Genomic DNA, 21,747 nt, shown 5'->3' on the forward strand with positions numbered 1-21,747 from the left:
GTGAGGTGACAAGGCCATAGACAGAGTGCCATCAACATATTTTCATACGCTTATGTCATATGGTATTATTTTTTGGAGTAATTCTTCTGATTCGAAAAGGGTACTTTTGGCTCAAAAACGAGCTGTTCGAGCTATATGTGATGTAAGTTCAAGAACCTCTTGTGGACCCCTATTCAATAGTCTGGGCATTTTGACATTGCCCTCACAGTATATATTTTCTTTAATGTCATTTGTTGATAGCAATATTAGCTTATTCCCAAGAGTTGGCAGCTTTCACTCAGTTAATACTCGGCAGAAATCAAATCTGCATGTGGAATGCACTTCCTTGACTCTTGCGCAGAAAGGAGTGCACTATCCTGCTGTATCCATTATCAATAAGCTACCACAAGAACTCAAAAATCGTAGCAGTAGCCCAAACGCTTTTAAGTCTAAACTGAAGAGTTTCCTCATGGCTCACTCCCTCTATTCTGTCAAGGAGCTCCTGGAAGACCTGAAAAATTAAGCAAATTCCAGTGTTACATTGTTGATTTTCTTTATTTAAACTTACAAATTGTTGCCTGAATACATTTCTTGTATTTCATTTTATCTGTTTCTACTATCGTGTTATAATTTTATGTATTGACTCGTTCCATGACCATGGAGACTTCTCCTTAATTTGGTCCCATGAAACAATAAATAAATAAATAAATGTTAAGGCCAACCTTGCAGATTTTCAGGCAAATGCCGACTTGAATAACTACAATATTCAAAACTGCACAGTACCCTATACTCAGCCCCCCCCCACCCCCCATGAACCTTGGACCTTGCGGTTGGTGGGGGGGGGGGGGGGAGGCCTTGCATGCCTCAGCAATATAGATAGCCATAGCATAGGTGTAACCATAATGGAGGGGAATCTGTTGAGAGGCCAGACAAACGTGTGGTTCCTGAAGAGGGGCAGCAGCCTTTTCTGTAGTTGCAGGGGCAGCAATCTGGATGACTGACTGATCTGGCCTTGTAACACTAACCAAAATGGCCTTGCTGTGCAGGTACCGTGAACGGCTGAAAGCAAGGGGAAACTACAGCTGTAATTTTTCCTGAGGGCATGCAGCTTTACTGTATGGTTAAATGATGATGTTATCCTCTTGGGTAAAATATTCTGGAGGTAAAACAGTCCCCCATTCAGATCTCCGGGGGGACTACTCAAGAGGATGTCGTTATCAGGAGAAAGAAAACTGGCATTCTATGGATCTGACCGTGGAATGTCAGAGCCCTTAATCGGGCAGGTAGGTTAGAAAATTTAAAAAGGGAAATGGATAGGTTAAAGTTAGATATAGTGGGAATTAGTGAAGTTCGGTGGCAGGAGGAACAAGACTTTTGGTCAGGTGAATACAGGGTTATAAATACAAAATCAAATAGGGGTAATGCAGGAGTAGGTTTAATAATGAATAGGAAAATAGGAATGTCGGTAAGCTACTGCAAACAGCATAGTGAACCCATTATTGTGGCCAAGATAGACACGAAGCCCACACCTACTACAGTAGTACAAGTTTATATGCCAACTAGCTCTGCCGATGACGAAGAAATTGAAGAAATGTATGATGAGATAAAAGAAATTATTCAAATAGTGAAGGGAGATGGAAATTTAATAGTCATGGGTGACTGGAATTCGATAGTAGGAAAAGGAAGAGAAGGAAATATAGTAGGTGAATATGGATTGGGGGGTAAGAAATGAAAGAGGAAGCCACCTGGTAGAATTTTGCACAGAGTATAACTTACTCATATCTAACACTTGGTTCAAGAATCATGAAAGAAGGTTGTATACATGAAAGAAGCCTGGAGATACTAGAAGGCATCAGATAGATTATATAATGGTAAGACAGGGACTTAGGAACCAGGTTTTAAATTGTAAGACATTTCCAGCGGCAGATGTGGATTCTGACCACAATCTATTGGTTATGAACTGTAGATTAAAACTGAAGAAACTGCAAAAAGGTGGGAATTTGAGGAGATGGGACTTGGATAAACTGAAAGAAAGCAGAGGTTGTAGAGAGTTTCAGGGAGAGCATTAGGGAGCAATTGGCAGGAATGGGAGAAAGAAATACAGTAGAAGAAGAATGGGTAGCTTTGAGGGATGAAGTACTGAAGGCAGCAGAGGATCACATACGTAAAATGACGAGGGCTAGTAGAAGTCCTTGGGTAGCAGAAGAAATATTGTATTTAATTGATTAAAGGAGAAAATATAAAAATGCAGTAAATAAGCAGACAAAAAGGAATACAAACGTCTCAAAAATGGGATTGACAGGAAGTGCAAAATGGCTAAGCAGGGATGGCCAGAGGACAAATGTAAGGATGTAGAGGCTTATCTCACTGGGGGTAAGATAGATAGTGCCTACAGGAAAATTAAAGATACCTTTGGAGAAAAGAGAACCACTTGTATGAATATCAAAAGCTAAGATGGAAACCCAATTGTAAGTAAAGGAGGGAAAGCAGAAAGGTGGAGGGAGTATATAGAGGGTCTATACAAGGTCAATGTACTTGAGGACAATATTAGGGAAATGGAAGAGGATGTAGATGAAGATGAAATGGGAGATATGATACTGCGTGAAGAATTTGACAGAGCACTGAAAGACCTAGGTCAAAACAAGGGCCCGGGAGTAGACAACATTCCATTAGAATTACTGATAGCCTTGGGAGAGCCAGTCCTGACAAAACTCCACCATCTGGTGAGCAAGATGTATGAGACAGACGAAATACCCTCAGACTTCAAGAATAATATAATAATTCCAATCCCAAAGAGAGCAGGTGTTGACAGATGTGAAAATTACCGGACTATAAGTTTAATAAGTTACGGCTGCGAACGCGAATTCTTTACAGACGAATGGAAAAACTGGTAGAAGCTGATCTCGGGGAAGATCAGTTTGGATTCTGTAGAAATATTGGAACACATGAGGCAATACATGCCCTATGAGTTACCTTAGAAGCTAGATTAAAAAAAGGCAAACCTACATTTCTAGCTTTTGTAGACTTAGAGAAAGCTTTTGACAATGTTGACTGGAATACTCTCTTTTAAATTTTGAAGGTGGCAGGGGTATAATACAGAGAGCAAACTGCTATTTACATTTTGTACAGAAACCAGATGGCAGTTATAAGAGTCGAGGGACATGAAAGGGAAGCAGTGGTTGGGAGGGGAGTGAGACAGGGTTGTAGCCTCTCCCTGATGTTATTCGATCTGTATATTGAGCAAGCAGTGAAGGAAACAAAAGAAAAATTCAGAGTAGGAATTAAAATCCATGGAGAAGAAATAAAAACATTGAGGTTCACAGATGACATTGTAATTCTGTCAGAGTCAGCAAAGGACTTGGAAGAGAAGTTAAACGAATGGACAGTGTCTTGAAAGGAGGATATAAGATGAACATCAACAAAAGCAAAATGAGGATAGTGGAATGTAGTCAAATTAAGTCGGGTGATGCTGAGGAATTAGATTAGGAAATGAGACAATTAAAGTAGTAAAGGAGTTTTGCTATTTGCGGAGCAAAATAACTGACGATGGTCGAAGTAGGGAGGATATAAAATGTAGATTGGCAATGACAAGGAAAGCGTTTCTGAAGAACAGAAATTTGTTAACATCGAGTATAGATTTAAGTGTCAGGAAGTTGTTTCTGAAAGTATTTGTATGGAGTGTAGTCATGTATGGAAGTGAAACATGGTCGATACATAGTTCGGACAAGAAGAGAATAGAAGTTTTCAAAATGTGGTGTTACAGAAGAATGCTGAAGATTAAATGGGTAGATCTTGTAACTAATGAGTAGGTATTGAATAGACTTCAAGAATAATATAATAATTCCAATCCCAAAGAGAGCAGGTGTTGACAGGTGTGAAAATTACCGGACTATAAGTTTAATAAGTTATGGCTGCGAACGCGAATTCTTTACAGACGAATGGAAAAACTGGTAGAAGCTGATCTCGGGGAAGATCAGTTTGGATTCTGTAGAAATATTGGAACACGTGAGGCAATACATGCCCTATGAGTTACCTTAGAAGCTAGATTAAAAAAAGGCAAACCTACATTTCTAGCTTTTGTAGACTTAGAGAAAGCTCATTCTGGAGGTATTGAATAGAATTGTGGAGAAGAGGAGTATGTGGCACAACTTGACTAGAAGAAGGGATCGGTTGGTCGGACATGTTCTGAGGCATCGAGAGATCACCAATTTAGTATTGGAGGGCAGCGTGGAGGGTAAAAATCGTAGAAGGAGGCCAAGAGATGAATACACAAAGCAGATTCAGAAGGATGTAGGTTGCAGTAGGTACTGGGAGATGAAAAAGCTTACACCAGATAGAGTAGCATGGAGAGCTGCATCAGACCAGTCTCAGGAATGAAGACCACAACAACAACTATACTCAGTGAACAAAAAGAACACACACATAAAGACATATGAGCCATATTGGTACAAACTCTACAACATGCTGCCAGACAACATCAGAAAGTTAGAAGATGAAAACAGATTTAAAGTAAAATTTAAAGAATGTCTACTTGAACAATGTTTTTACTTGGTAAATGATTATTTAGGCCAAAAATAATTGTAATAATGTTTATATTAAGGCAAAACTGAAAACACTGTCTTTCATCACCTAAAGTTTCTGTTAATTTTTTTAAATCTGATGGACAGCTGTTGATTGTGGTAAAAACTTTACTGAATTATTGTAGTGAATATAAGGGCTTCCCATTTGGGGAAGACAAAAGTGAAGCCTTAGGGCAAACAGACTATGCAGTTACAATACTGTTAGTATACATGTATAAAAATTTCTATTACTGTGTCTTGTGCTGTGTGTATATGTAATTTAACAAAATTCTTTCTACACTTTTTGTACAATTTTATATGTATTATTCTTTGTACTACTTAATGTAAAATTTTGTATGTTCCTTTTGCACAAATTGTTTCCCATAAATTTGCATGTACTTTTGGACAACATCTATACAGTATTTATTGTCTGTGGCTGAATAAATAAGTAAAGTGCTGTATGAGTCAAGTCTCAATAACTCATTCAAGAAGAGCATTGCTGCAGATGGCAAGGTTGTGGGTATTGAGTCCTACCCAGCATCATTTTTAATCTGCAGAAAGTTTCAGCAGGACGACGTGGAATGAAGGTTCTTTTTCTTACATAGTTTGCAATAATGAATATCTACATTTGTACATAAAGTAATGATGCATTCATTGAGTACTCACATTAACTAAGGTAACATATTAATGCAGGAAAATAAATATTTATTTATAACAGAATATAACAATTTATAGGCTATTAGCACATACACTAATAGACATCTCAATAATAGAACTACATACCAATTGTTTATTACTACTAAAAAATTCATTAGTAAGAAAGTCACAGTTTAAATTTTTTCTAACATGCATTTCTTCAATTTGCTCCTTAGTTCCCATTATTTCATGAGCAAGCCTTTTAATGGTGCTTACAGTACTGAACACTTCCTGCCTCAGTGATATATTCTTTTCTCCACAAGAATAAAAATTGCTTCCTAACTGTGCAAATCCTGCTTTTACTTCTTATTGTGGTCAAGAAACGACTGTTGGTTTTGAAAAGAATTCTGTTTTTATTAACAACATTTTCAATGGAGAAGATATACAAATACCCTACATCTAGAACGTGTACATTAAAGAACTCTGTAGATGCTATAGTATTTTTAGTTTACGTTCTTTCTGTCTCACATGGAATTGTATGTAATGCATTATCTTTTAACATTTAGAATGAGTCTGGTACAGCTGGTAGTTGAAGATATCAACAAGGACAGTTGGCATAGGTGTTGATGTTTACCATGCTGTTTTATCAACTAGGACAGACGTATCATTTGCAAAGAGAGCAAACTTCCTCACTTTAGTGGAATAGATGTCAGAGTCATTTATGAGAAACAGAAACAGCAAGGGGCTGACCACCTAGACTTTTGGAACTCCATTGTTTATTTTGGCCCCACTTTATTGTAGCTATTAAGTCCATTATCCTACCATAAAATGGTGAACTTTGTTGAAACTACAGACAAGCACCTCACCTGGAAAAAAAAAAAAAAAAAAGCTGCAGGAAAAATTCTGCTTGCCTCTGTTCCCCTCCACTAGTTTTGGAACATATTCTGGCAGGATGTGAAATGCAAACTTGTGCTATCACAGTCTGCTGAATCTCCATTAGAGCAGTGTTCTCCAACATGACACAAATTTTTTTGTGTGTGTGTGTGTGTGTGTGTGTGTGTGTGTGTGTGTGTGTGTGTGTAACAGCATCCAACTATTTTACCTATTTGACTATGTAGGCATTTCATGCACCCAGTTGTTTTTTGGATGGTTACAGCTGGGTAAGTTATGCGACTACCAAATGTATCTACCTCATAGTGTCCTCAGTGCATGTGGTGTAACCCAGTAGGCCTGCCTCACATCAGAGATCAAGTACATGCCATATTGGCATAATTGCTGTATGAGGTCTCACTTACCTTGTATTCTAGCTGTTTGTTGTGTTCCACTCCCTCCTCCAAAGAAAAAAAAGAATAAAGAAAGTCTTCTGCTGCTACTGCCGTCTGCCTCTGGAACAAACTACCCTGCACTCTGCACACATCTCCATGCCCTGTTACATTTAAGAAATAGCTGAAGCACTGCCTTATGATAGCCTCATAACTTTTCCCTGAAAACAATTACACATCCAATCAGTTTCTCTCTGCCAAACAGTTAAATACAAATGTCTTCATCTTCTCCCAATCGTGCTTACTCTCTCTTTCGTTTTTCTATCAGTCATACCACTTTCACTTCCGTCTCATAATTACTTGTGTTTTGTGTTGATCCTCTTTCTGTCTCTCTTTTCTCACATACTTTGCCTCTGATCCCCAGAGTCTAGATCTATCTACAGTCTGTCTTAGCTGTTCTACATTTCATGAACTACTATAATTCACTAATACTGTAAACTGTGTTTATTTCGACTGTAATAACTGCTGTTTCCACTATTTATGTTATAGTTATTTCTAAATATTGTACCCTATATTTAATGAACATAATATAAAATATGTAGAATATCTGTTTAGATGCGTTAGAGGGCAGATTGCCCTAACCTTGCCAGGATAAACAAATATATGTTTCCTTTTATTTTAGAGTTCTGATGACAATACCATACGACAATGGCTGGGAGAGGGGAGGAGAGAGCAGTAAAACATTGTCACAGTTGACAGTATTAGATTCTTCTTCACCATCAGTTTCCTCTCAAAGGCAGTCTCCAAATTATATGCATGGACATTGTCCCACCTGTTGCTGTCTGCAATGTAGTGTTAGTTTGATCAGTCAGGAAGAATCCATTGAATTTTCTTGTTCTGTTTGGTTTTCCAAATTGAAGATGTCCAGCTGTTGTCTTACTACTGTATTGCAAATTTATTGAACTGCAGTTGAACTTCCTCTGATTTTGTGCACAGTGCCTATTTAGAGGTAGGACACTTATAAAAAAAGTTATTAAATTTTTAGTATAAACATAAAATACAAGACAGACAGTTAATAAAAATATGTGTTAGGGAATGAGTCTTTATGTTTAATAATGCATGTGTAATTTAATGTAGTCCAAGTTTGGGCAAGTGCTTTTATTCCTAGGATTTAGAAAAGCCCACCAAGCATTTTCTGGAAATTCGCATTTTATAACTGAAATATTTTCTTAACTAACACATTATTTTAGTAAAATTACACATTTTTAGAAACCAAAAAGTCAGGGCTATAAGATAATAATGTAGAATTTTCTAAAGAATTACATTTCAAGATATAAATTTCTAGACTTTTCATAACAACAATTTTGGATATGTTTATCTTTCTGATTACATAGTCTTAAGAAAAGAAAATGTTCTTTAGAAATAATATAATGAAGGCTTTCAAATAAGATGTGCCAATCATAAAATAATTACCATTACACCAACAAGGTCTACGACAATATTATATTTGGGATTTACTAGACGAATACTCAGAACTGCAAAATGAAATACTTTTGACAAGTCACAGATGTCTAATTTAGGGATTGAAACACGGCTTGTTCTGTGGAAAAATACTTTTGATATCCCAACTGAATCTCACCATCTTACTTTCATAGAGGTGTAGCGTTCTTGCTTACATAATATTTTCCAGTGTCACTGAGGTGGTGATAAGCAGTGAGACTCATGAGTAACTATTAATATCTGCCTTATCCCCTTTCCTGTAAATGGATCTGGCAATAGCATATTTCACTCTATCTAGAAATGTGCCCCATTCAATGATTTATTGTATATGTGACTAAATACTTTGTATATTTGTGATGAACAGGCTTTTTTTTTTTTTTTTTTTTTTTGTTACCTTATTGCTCTAACTGAACTTTCTTATCATCTGTGCTACTTCCAGGAAGTGATGATTAAATATGCTAACTATCTTACTACTGTTGTTTATTATTTGGCTGGTTTCTTTACTAATGAAGCCTTCACATCCCGTAACTGATTTGCCCATCTTTCAACTATTGTCCATATAGGCTTAATTTTACTATGTAAATAACTGATTAATTTAAGACACTATGAAAAGGTTTTTTGATGCTGAAATTGCTTTCTGTAACACAGCACCAATTTTTGTAACATGAAATCATACCTACTTCTCTGTTTGTCCTAACTACTCAATAAAATTTCCTTCTCTTCACACAAAACATTTTGAGTCCTTTTGCAACTCGACTCTTCTTGTTGACTTAATGTTTTTTGAGGAAAACTGTTAAAATAGATAAGAACCCATTTATACATACGTTAAATTTAGAACTGACATCTGTTACATTCCAGTCAGCTACTTGAAAGGCTGCACTGAAACTTTCTATTGTCTTTTCATTAATTACTGTAACTGTTTTCTGTTGTACCACTTCACTGTAATCAACTAAGTTAGTAAACCTAGCTGTCATCACGGTTGCCCATTCACTACAGGGTAAATATTTATTCCATTGATTATGTATTCACTGACAAAAATGTCTTTAGTGTACTGCTTCCTTGTGTAATTCTTGTGGAAAAATTAGAACAGAACTTAGGTTATAAGTGTTAGTAACTATTGAAAATCATTTATTTTGTGTGATTCTTTCAGGAAATTAGTCTTAAAATCTCTATTAGAATTTTTTTTTTTCGATTTGTCTGCTTCGTAACATAATAATGGCTCAACTCTTCTAAGAATGTATGAAAGCTTCCCATTGGTGACCTCTATAATGCAATTATTATAAATGACCTTCAGTGGCAACAGATATTATACATAGGTTTCAAGTTGTTATTCTAAGCAGAAAGTACTGAATTTCATTATTTTCAAACATATGACAATTCTTCATTTCTCCTTATTTATCCTAAGAAATAGGCTTTCAATGCATAGTCTTCCATTTAGCTTTTGGATTTCTATATTTACAGGATACAAACCAAATGTAACACACCTTTCTTTTTCAATGTACATAGTGTAAACAGAAAAGTAGTCCAGCAACTTTGCTTTTTAGTTCTCTAACATTCTAATACATAATTTACCTTATAATGATATGTGCACCAACATACAGATCAATGTCAAATATTCTGTTACTGATAACAATTGCAGATTGGCATTACTGGTTAACAGGTCAACTGGTCAAATTACTTCAACCCTGTTAATGCTCTCAGGAGCTTTCAAAGCTGAAACCAAACAGGAAAATACGGCTATTTATATTATATCTATCATTTCTATGCACAATTTCTCAGACAGGGACCCATATGACTACACATGTGGCCACTTACCTATCCGTTTATGAAACACTCACTATGTTTTGGCAAACGAGGTAAAGATCCTGCACATCAAAAATACAGGCAAGCTAAGGGTTGTACATCTGAACATGTTTACTTAGAGAAATATGAAACATGTAAGTTATCAGTCAAAATATTGAACAGTTAACGATGGCATCACTAACATGAGGTGAAAAATTAACACCACAGTTTATTATTAGCAGTTTTAATGAACTCTTTAGTATTCATTCTGCTAAAACTCAAAATTGATATTGGTATTTAACATTAAATAAGATCCTTACAAATACGATTTTTTAAAATTATGAACAACATGTATCATTTATTAGACTTGCAGTAAAGTATAAAATGCACATCTATAACTCTTTAATGTCAACAGGATCATTGCACATTAATAGCTGTGTAAAATTTGTCATGTTCAAGAATAAAAAAGCACACACTATTTACAATGTAAACAGATATATCTTTAGACAGATACTTTTATAAAATTCATCTGTCACCATAGTTCCAATTTTGTCTCTGTCTGTACGTTGCATTACTGGTCCCATCTTCTTTCATCAGACTCCGACTCCAGTGCATTACTTTGCCAACATTTTGAAACCATTTGTCTCTTAATGTTGTATTTGGTGTAAGGACAACATAAAATTTTTCCAGTTACCTATCCACACATTCCATTCATTGTCTATTCATTACATTTTGTGTGTTGTTAGTAGAGAGAGTGGATCTACATGCTGAAAATTTTTCCTTGTTTCTTCTTCATAGTACTAACTTTAATACATGAGAGTCACAGGACATTGCAACTAGAACCAGTTTGTTCTAATGTGGAAGAATGCATAAATACAAAACGTCTCAGTTTACTTTTAGTTGATTTCAGGACCATCTTAACTAAACAATACTGCTCATCTAACAACCGAAGAGATTCATTTTGAACTGTCGAGGTTCACTGTAAATTTATACTGAGAAGCACTTGCTAATTTGTGTTGACAGCTTACTTGTTCAGGATCTCTTTTGCAACAGCAAGCATTTTCAATTTTATTTGCCTACAGGAACGACAGATTTATTTTCAAGTGACCTCATAATGAATGCTTTCTCACATGTACTTCAACAGTACATATTTTTGATTGAGAGTTTTGGTGTATGACTCAAAACTTCCCATTGACTACATCTGCAAATTGTATCACTTTAGTAAAGATATTTTGTCACTGAACAGAGAAAAAAATCTTAGGTCTAAAGGACAAGCATGTGAGATAGTATTCCAACAGAAGTCTATTATGTTGCATAATTAAGTAGTAATTAGTATCAATTATGTCCTTCCCATCCATTCTTCTGATCACTAAGTAAAAAGCACACAAGGTTTATCTAACAGGTAATAGCCACTGTTGCAAACTCTTTCTAGCTTTACAACTTGGCAGTAGTAATATCACTGACTTTATAAGACCTGGTGTTGTATCTACTTAACTAAATTTTTTCATAATATCAGATATCGATATATATGTCCCAACAACAAGACCCAAAGAAGCAAATGAGACCAGAAAGATGTTCTTCATATTTCTCAAGACAAATTTAAGTTTTCCACTACTGCTCTTCCAGATGATGCAGCTTTGTATTATTGCTGGGAAAGCAATTCCAATAGCTGACAGACAGAGGGATCCAAACAGAGATATAAACAGCTCCAGATTTGGAACAGCAGCTGCCAACAGGACTACAAAAGAAAAAAAATTATAACCAAGCATTTTTAGTAAATAATTAAATAATATCAAGCTAAACTGGCTTATAAATAGTAGGTAAAATCACCAACATGGGGAGTGAAAATGCAAGCAGTGGGCAATAAATAATGTGGCAATATCGTCATCTATGGCTGGGCATTAGCTCAGACACAGAAGGATGACATCTTTTATCTTTTTTGAATGAACCATCCTGACATAATTTTTCTGGGTATGTTAGTGTTTGATATTGTAAACTAATTGTCAATGAATAAATTGACATTTCAGCCATGTCTGCGGTATAATTCCCCTGGGTCATGGTGTACTGTGCAGCCCACAGGCTCTGAAAAAAATGCACTAGCAGTCCCAGAGGAAGTCCACTGCAAATGCGATCAGAACCTTGGTATTATTCAGTGACAGTTATTTTATCTTATAACATATTACCTTACTGGCCCATCTGGATAGCCACGCTTGTTAGCAGCCAACTTCCATGATTTGGATTGAATCCCCCTGGTGGTTAATGATGAGGGATGGGTTGCCAGCCAGCCTGGATCTGGCTTTAAGGCAGGTTACTGCATCCAACTAGGTGAGCTGGTGTCCAAGTCCTACTTCAGTTACATGATTTCCAAACAATTTTAAAGCATTGTCACACTGTAGATGCAGACTGAGAGGGTGTGCCCACAAATTTTGTCTTGCAGGAGGGGTCAAAGGGGGGGGGGGGGGATAGTTGATAGCAAGGGTATCAGGCCATTCTCTACCACTCACATGCTCAAGTACAGGTTAAAATGCTAACCCGATGAAGATAAGGAACAAGGGCAAGAAAATGAGGAAAGACATCATACCGTACACAGAAAACTCTGTGGGGACATAGAACCACCGGCTCTACCCCCCCACTGCCCTACCACAGCAAGAACAATTGTATTGCTGCCAGATCAGTTCTCTGTAGCACGCGCTCTATGCTACATGCATTGCGTACATGCTGCGTGGATAAAAGTATTCATAGTAAGTGATGGGAGTGCGAGTGATTATTTATCGTCATAACTACCATGCCCCCTCCCCACTACCTACAACTCTTATGTTAACTGACTCTGGGTGCAGAAGCCTATGCATTTAAGTAAACCATCCTGACTAGTAATGAAGTCATTTACTGAAACTACAGGTAACTGTAAAGGACTGATGAAGAGTTTATTCATTTATTCAACTCACCTACTGTATCACTTAGTCTTTATTTATCTTAACTGTATGGCACTAAGCTCTAAGTTTACTTTTTACTATGTACATACAATACTCACATGTAATAGTGACAAGACTAATACGAACAATATATTCAAATATAATCTTATGAGGATGTTTCTCAAACTTCTCACTCAAATAACTGTTCCATAAGATGTCAATGTTAACATAATTCTGTAGACTGTGTGATATAAAAATGGAGAGAGCCAGCATTATCTTCACAGCTTGCGCAAGTCTGCAACAGAGAAAAAAAATGTATGATTTGTATTAATGCCATTATGAATATAAAGTAAAACGGTAATATTTCTAGAACTGCGCGTCTGCCCTTTCCCATGGCCATACAAATGTGTGTCATACATGGTTAGTGTGTCAAGATACTGGTTTCATCTAAATATGAAAATACACTGTTATAGCTCATAATGAATTATTTTTACTGGTAACACATACATTTTGGAGCTCTGAAAAGTGTCAGAATCACATAAGTGAGCACTGTTGCACTGCTCTTTCACTGCCTTGTGTGTTTTCTTAACTACAGCATCATTAATATGTGAATTAAAGATATTGGATGGCAGAGGGCACTCTAGTATAAGTTCTTTTATCATGTTAGCATGTATAAGTCTGTTTAAATTTTTAACATACGTTCTGAACTACACATTTTACAAATTAGTAAATGCTGAAGAAGACCCTTTTCCCAGATGACCTGAAGTAATTTGGCTTTTATATTTTGCCAAATGATTTTTCATAGTCAATAAAACATTGCATTGCAAATATTTAATGTTTTTCTGCTAATTAAGTCATGGTAGAAAAACAGTCTTTGCATTTCTGCCTTTGTGAATCACATCTGCATTTACACCAACTATTCGCTGTAATATCCTTGCAAGCTTGTACCCCTGCAATTTGCAATTTTTTTTCATCTCATTTTCCAAATATAGGATGAACTGTTGCCATATACTATTATTGTGACCTAAGTCCTTATTTCCAACAACAGTTTAAATGATTTATAAATCTTTCTGTTTTTTATGCATGCTTAAACTATTCATAATTTATAGATCTTCACATCACAACGTTTTTGTTTTCCTTAGTGTTGATGAAGTTGCATTTAATCCATCTATTATTTGACCTACATAAATATTCACATCTGCTGTGTTACCTACATCTGGATTTTCGTTCTTACTAGTCTAGGAACCACTGAAGTATTGTTGCCATTCTTTTTCAGATGTGGCAATTGAGGTGCACTTCCCCATTGTTCCCTTAATAATCAGCATGCTCTTCATGTCTCTCAGGAGGATAATGTTTTGTACCATTTACACATGTATCTACATTCTGTCATTTAATGTCCTGAACACTCTCAGTCAGACATGTTTCTGTCTATTGGGTTTTGTAATTGCTGAAGCTAAGATTCTCAGTAAAAATCATCATCGGTAACCAAAGGCTTCCACCATAAGAAGTCACCTCATTCTGCCAGCAGCCTTGTCAAAGGGGGTGGAGGAGCAGACAGAGGTTCAGGGCACACTCTTGTCCTAGGGGTGGGACACTATGATTAACACAACTTCATTGCATTTTCATGAGGTTATCTTCCTGGCCATTTTATAAATGGTAACTGTAACACCGCTTTCCATTATTTGATGTGGCTTATTTGAATAAACATAATTCTTGAGTGTTGACTGCATCTATTTTAGATGTTATAATAGAACCAGTTTTATTAATTATTCATTTATCTTTTATTTAATGTGTGTTTATTTTATCAGTTCACAATTCTAGCCTATGCATAGACTATTTGACTACAGGATCACAGCATCAGGTTACTATTTGCAGCATGTTACCTGCTGGGCATGACAGCACATGTAATTCTATGATTCCATTGAGACATTACACTTAAACAGAGCCATGCATAGCCCAGTTACCAAAGGTTCAAGTAATCACAGGTAAAGTTTCAGTGGTAGGCAGCTATTCTGTGTGTAGTGACGTAATGTGAAAATATCTCTGGTACTAGTCTCAACTGGAACACATTTCCATGATGAAGTATCATCACAACGGGTGCTCTGTGCCTCGTCGAAAGAAATCTGAAACTTCAACAATCACCACAGCTTTTGTGATAGCGTCACAGGTGAGCACGTCAGTGCAGACCATTATCCAGGAAGTCTTGTTCGTTGACTTGAGGAACCTCCCCAAGAGGTGGATTCCAATATAATGTAATAGTGCAGTTGCAGAAGGAATTGATACCAGATGCCCTAGAAGTAACTGTGGCACATGCTCCTATCACTGACATTACTTACAGTGGCTCACCTAGTGTCTAATGGATTGGTAGACACCTGGTCAGATGTATCTGTGTCTGATGCTGTCTAGGGTCTTCATGAATCCCAGGAAACCAGATGTTGGAGTATCATGGAAAAACTACAGGATAGCTGGCATTTATTGAGCTGGGATAGTAAGCAACCATGTCTACCCTGTTGAAACATAGTTCCTCTTACAGAAGGTTTATTAGTTGGTACCCTGTAACCACTACTGCCAGGGTGAAGTTCTGTTTTGGCATAGTTGTCATACAATGGTAGGATGGGAGATGATGATAGCACCTCCCTAAGTACAATGAAATATCTTTCTGGTAACTTGTCCCAGAAAAATCTGACATGTCCTTGTGGCTGATATTATTTTCTCTGGATTTTGTCACTGTTCACTAAGTGTACCAAAATTTTTCTTTCGTGAGTCTCAAAGAAGTACTTTTTTGGATTGAGGCAAAGGTCTACAGTTTGAACACAAGTCAACACGTTTGTCAGGCAGTCAAGCAGTAATATGTCATGAATACATGGCAATAGGTAGACATTTTTTTGTTTTTTGAGACTTTGTTGAGGTATCAGCAGTCAATGAAGAAATGCCATGTCATCCTCCTTCACAAAGACCAGAAGGAGAGGAAAAAGGGCTCTCTGAAGGTCCAATGGTGTCCGTCTGAGAATAATATCATGACTAGTTTCTGATGAAATGACAAAATTGAAGGGTTATGTTCTGTCACTGATAACTGTTCCTCCAATACATGTTTGTGTTAATTGGACATATTTCACATTTGTGACTTTCAGCACAATCACTTTCCTATCACAGGACATTGTCTTTTTTACCTGACAATGATAAGCTTTTGACATTACAGGTAATGAAGCTACTTAGTTGACTAGTGCCTGGTTACATTGGCCATCATCAATGACTATGATGAGATGATTCCAATAACAATTAGTTCCTGACATCTTGGTGACTGTCATCCATGGAGAAGTTTCATCTGTAGCAGCCTCACCTCCATTGATTGTCAACTCACTTAGTTTTCCTGAATACAATTGAAAGGCAAGCAACTAGTACCTTTGTATGGTGACGGTGAATGGCTACTGCTTGTGGTGAATGTGTTGTCTAGGATATGGTACAGGACTTCACGCCCCCCCCTCCCCCCATCAACTATAGTAGTATCCAGTTGACTACCATGAATAAAACTCTTGTGATGGTTTGCATCTGGCAGTGTAGTAGTCATCAAAAACTCTTTTTTTTCTCTCTGCAGTTGCATAAACCATACCCAGGGAACCTACAGTGGGAACATTTCAGCATATTGTCCTCTGTCTTCCAAATGTCTGTTCTGCAGGACATAATATTTGACATAGGACATGGTTGTCTCTGTATTACTCAGAAGGTGGGTTGTCAACTGATGACTGTGGCATAAGTCCAAGTTGGCCAAGTTCTCTCTTCTGGCACAATCAGCTGATATGAAAGATCTATTGTTTCTGTCACATCCAAGTGTAGAGAGTGGCAAGATCATGGTGGTTTTCCACGACTGCCATAGGGACCTTGTTTGGGACTCTCCTCTGTTGCGTTTCCTTGGTGTGCTGGCATCATTTCATGAATTCCTCTTTTGTTGGAAAATCCTTTACAAGATGAGCTTGGGACATGTCTTCTTTGACTTTTCATCAAGTGTAAGATTTTGTCATCTATGTCATATATGGAATTTATCCCAGCTACTGAGTTTCTCTTCATCATTCTCAAACGACTGCCTGGCTACCCCATCAAAGTAAAAGTGCGCATTTGCCATACAGATTGTATCATCTGATATACTCTATTTGGCAACTTGGCCATATCCTTTCAGTTATTTTGTCAGGTCCTGGCCAGTGTCTTCAGAAAATACTGATTGATCTCTGATGTGCAGCTAACTTACTGCTGTATTGGAACCCATTTTTCTCCTAAATATACTGACCACGGGAACAAAGTACTGCTTGTATTCTCGTTGCTCTTTGCATAGGCGATGGCTTTTATAGTGCCTAATTGGAGATATTTTGAAGTATATCTCAAAGCAGGGGACTGCTCTGGATTGTAATTTCAGCTAACTATTTTTATTTTTTTATTTTATTTCATTTAATTTTTTTACAGGACGAGTAAAGTGGAACAGGTTTACAGATGTAGATGAGAGAGGACCACCATCATTGCATTCAGAAACTAATGCCACAATTCTTTCTGAATGAAGCACTGGCGTGTGCATAACATTTCTTCATAAATTAATAGCAAGCCAATATTTGACGTGGGTAGTATCAAAACTGAAGACATTTTCAGTGGATGAAAAACCACTAGATACAAAACAATGACAGTCATAAATGTTTTTCTTTCATAGTTTTATCCATAATGATTTAATATTACAGTTCTATTGTTTTGTGATCTAAATCCTACTGAACCCATTTTTTTGATTATTTAAATTTTGACTTGATTGTTTTTATTGCAGTTTTACATAATTTTACTTTAAGTGAAACTGTACTTTTTAAATTTTTGAACCTTAAGAAAAACAGTTAAATGAAAATGAAGTGACATTGTTATTAATTCCCTTCTAGCAATAAAAAAAGTTTGTCAGCATGAACTGGATAACAACATATCAATAAAAACATTGAAAAACTGAGAATACAAAATAGGATTTCTCTCACTAAAATGTTGTATTTCAGTCAGATTCTCAACACAATATAAATAAAATGACCTGCAAATAATAAATTATTTAAACAGAATCATTATTATGATAGGCACTGTTCACACTTGCTGCGTAATATTTTAAGTCTTCAAATTGCTGTCATTTAGATTACAATATCAGGTATTTCACTGAACCATTGACACAGACTTCAGAGATGACATTGGATCTTTCATTACCAGTGTACTTATTACACTACACAGTAATGTGACAACACAGGGTCTTACAAAATAGGATTTCTTTCATCCTATTATGGTAAGAAGCCCATGAATATGGAAATTAGTGCAAAAGATTCATATTGCCAATATATAAATGAAATACTATAACTTCAAAGATTGTACAACATAAGGAATTATTTTGCCTACTGATCTGTCACATTGCTGCAGAATCTAGCATCACAAGATTGCAGACAAAGATGCTGTGAACTGAAGACTGCTGCTTATTCCTTGATGTCACTGGTTATTAATCCACTGCCTGCAAGTCTTGGTCCATTGTGCTGAATGACTAAGAACGGAGTGTTCTGTAACATGGAGACATGGTTGATTTTGAAGCATAATATTGTTTCACCTGATAGTGATATACTTCCAATTTATAACTTTAACTCATTTCATAAATTTTGTGACATGGCCAGTTTTGAAGCAAGAGACCTCATTTCTTAACTTTAAAGCTGACATGTTTTTATATTCCCCATGTGAGGCTCACGCAACCCTTCAGATGTGTGTATCTTAACAGTGTGATGCCATCTCATATTTTGTTCTGTGATCTTAATTTCTCCCAAATTGTTCTTGTTTACAAATCATGTTTCACGGACATTGCCTTTTCTGTTTGGTTTAGTAACATACTTTTGTACATGGACTGATGTCACTGAAGATTTGAGTAAGAATTTTGCACTCTGTTTTGTACTGTGTTTGATATCCTGCTGCTAAAACAATCAAATTCAATTTTTGACATCAACTTGTTCCTGCTCATGTGTGTGGATAATCATGAAGGGAAAAAACCACTTTTGAATACACAATAAAGCAAAGCATACAGAAATGACACTTTTGCTTGTTACTCACATTTCATCAGCTGGCAGATTAAGTGTTATGCTTCCTTGTGCTTCATTTCCATATTTCATGTAGCCAAATAATCCAATTACAATAAAGAGAAAAATGATGATAACCATAGCTCTGTTAAGCACACCCAGTGGACCAACAAAACTTCCTGGTGATTTCATGCTATTTTCCAATGGGAGAAGCTGAAATAGTTTTTTTTAAATATTTAAACAAATTAATAGCTCAGAAGATTATCTTTATATCTTAGTTTCATTAAATTTATATTGTTGTACGAGTTAGACAAAATGATCCACCACTTTGAAGAGGCCTTTCTGCAAAAACCAGTAAGAATAAATAATAATAGAAACAAGAGTTGGATTACACCAGCTATAAAAATCTCTTGCAAACATAAAAGAATACTCCACATATTATGTAAACAAAGTAGTGACTCTCCCCAATTAACAGAATACTATAAAAACTACACATGTATCCTAAGAAGAGTGATAAGACAAGCAAAAAGGATGCAGAATGATGAGTACATTGACAAATCCAGCAATAAAGTAAAAGCAATGTGGAATATCATAAAAAGGGAAAGAGGGGAAATGAAAGCTTCACATACGAACATAGAAATCAAACTCCACAATGAATCTATATCTAATCCCGAAGTTATGGTGAACTCATTCAACAATTTCTTTACAAGCATAGCTGAAAAACTGGTCCAAAATAATCCTAACACAAATTACCAACCAGCAAACCAAAAATATCACACATGTGCAGAGTCAATTTTCATTACCAAAGTCACTGAAAATGATGTTGCAAAAGCCCTCAGAGAGCTAAAAAATTCATATTCAGCTGGAATTGATGGTATCCCAGCAGCTGTAATCAAAAATTGTGAACACACAATTGCTGAACCATTAACTCACCTCTGTGACTGTTCTCTCCAGGCAGGTATTTTCCCTGAAGCTCTGAAACTTTCTAAAGTAATTCCTGTCTTCAAAAAAGGTGATATTAAAGACATGAATAACTACAGGCCTATCTCAATCTCATCCTGCTTTTCTGAAGTTTTTGAAAAAATAATGTCCAAAAAAATGATGGACTTCATCGAAAAAAAAGATTTACTAAGTTTAACTCAACATGGGTTCAGAAGCAACAAATCTACTGAAACTGCAGTATATGACTGCATAAATACGCTTTTAGAACTGTTAGATAGAAAACAACCCATAACAGGCATATTTCTGGATCTGTCAAAGGCTTTTGACACTGTTGACCAAAAAATATTACTGGAAAAATTAGAACACAACAGAGGAATTGCAAACAACTGGATCGCTACATTCCTAACCAATCGGATGCAGAGAGTCAGCATGAAATATTCTAATAGACAAAGCAACTCAATAACTGAAATACTATCAAGTAATAAAACTGTAAAGCAAGGTGTTCCACAGGGCTCAGTATTGGGACCCCTACTTTTCCTCCTGTATATTAACGACTTGAGCCTGAACGTTGATGCACACAAAACAATAATATTTGCTGATGACACAACTGTACTCCTCAAAGGGGAGAATACAGAGGCTGTGCAAAAAGCTGTGAACTTGGCTACTGATCAACTCAGCAACTGGGCAAAAATCAACAGATTAACTATCAACACCAAAAAGACAGCTTCCATGAACTTCCACACAACACAAAATGCAAATTCCTCTCAGCCATCTGTCACTACAAATAACCAGTCAATAGATACCGACGCTGTTTTCAAATTCCTAGGTCTGTGGGTTCAAGATAACCTTAAATGGAATACACATACAGGAAAGGTAAATGCCAGGATCTGTACTGGCTGTTATGCATTGAGTGTACTGAAAACATGTGCTAGCCTGAAAACATTAACCAGTGCATACTACGCTTATATACAAGCCCACCTAAAATATGGTATAATATTCTGGGGAAATGCTCCAACTGCTCTGAGCACATTCAGAATCCAGAAGAGAGCAATGAGGATTATTACTGGGAGCAAACCCAGGGACTCCTGCAAACCCATCTTCAGAAAGTTGGAAATCCTTACACTGCCTTGCCTCTACATTCTGGAGACTCTAAAATTCTTCAGAAAACACATAGTGCCAACTGACCCCAGAGTCGTAAAAAACAGTGAAATACATGAACACAACACCAGGAAAAACGCAAACCTGCATGTTATACGTACAAACACTCAACTGTGTAAGAAGGGAGTTTTCCACATGGGCCTCCAGCTGTTCAACAATCTTCCCACTAGTATTAAGTCCATCGAAGACAACATAAAATTTAGCAAAGCCGTGAAGTCATATTTGTTGTGTCACTGTTTTTACTCTGTAAATGAATACTTAGAACAATAATCTTGTTGTTTGTGTTAAATTGAAAACATTGAGCAATATAATACATTAGGATACTATAGGCTTACGTTACTACATGTTAACAATGATAAATGATATTTTCCGACATCTGCAACACACTGTGTACCATCAGATCACATGGAATAAATAAATAAATAAATAAATAAAGATCTTCCTTTGCTGCATTCAGTATACAAATGTAATTTATAATTTTTGTATACTGAATCAGGCTGTCTACTCATAAGAAACAATGATCTCATATTCAGATGATGTACATTCCCATATTTAATCATTTTGGAATAGGTTCTCAATTTCTGGAAAATAATTCATTGTTCATTCTTCTTAATCATTCTGCCTGTAGTGTTAGTCACGGAGAAAAGAATTCTCTTTGCTGATGACAGCAATATTATAGTCACAGACGAAAAAAGAGAACTGTTTGAAGAAAAGCAAATGGAACCCTCAAAGAAGTTTATAGTTGGTCAATAAGCAACAAAGTGACATTGAGTGTAAAGAAAACTAACACAATGGATTTTAATTTGAGGAGGGAAAATGACAGCTAAATTAAATGTAGATAGCACCACTATAGACTATGTAACAAATGCAAAATTTCTAGAAATGACTTTTGATTTGCAGCTGAAATGGTGTGGGCACATGAAGATACTTTCAAACAAAATGTCATCAGCATGTTGTG

General features: G+C 36.3%; 1 protein-coding gene across 1 annotated transcript in view; it reads right to left on the bottom strand.

Annotated features, from left to right (window-relative positions):
• Positions 1-10,365: 10,365 nt before the first annotated feature.
• The window catches only part of LOC126188610 (proton-coupled amino acid transporter-like protein CG1139), an 87,700-nt gene continuing 76,318 nt past the window's right edge, over positions 10,366-21,747 (bottom strand). Inside the window, exons 4-6 of the mRNA XM_049930212.1 lie at positions 18,724-18,902; positions 12,750-12,925; positions 10,366-11,456 (exon numbers count right to left, since the gene is read on the bottom strand). Coding sequence (XP_049786169.1) covers positions 11,209-11,456; positions 12,750-12,925; positions 18,724-18,902 — 603 coding nt within the window. The 3' untranslated portion in view covers positions 10,366-11,208. The remainder of the gene's footprint in view (positions 11,457-12,749; positions 12,926-18,723; positions 18,903-21,747) is intronic.

Source organism: Schistocerca cancellata, chromosome 5 (genome assembly GCF_023864275.1).
Source record: "Schistocerca cancellata isolate TAMUIC-IGC-003103 chromosome 5, iqSchCanc2.1, whole genome shotgun sequence".
Classification (NCBI taxonomy): Eukaryota; Metazoa; Arthropoda; class Insecta; order Orthoptera; family Acrididae; genus Schistocerca; species Schistocerca cancellata.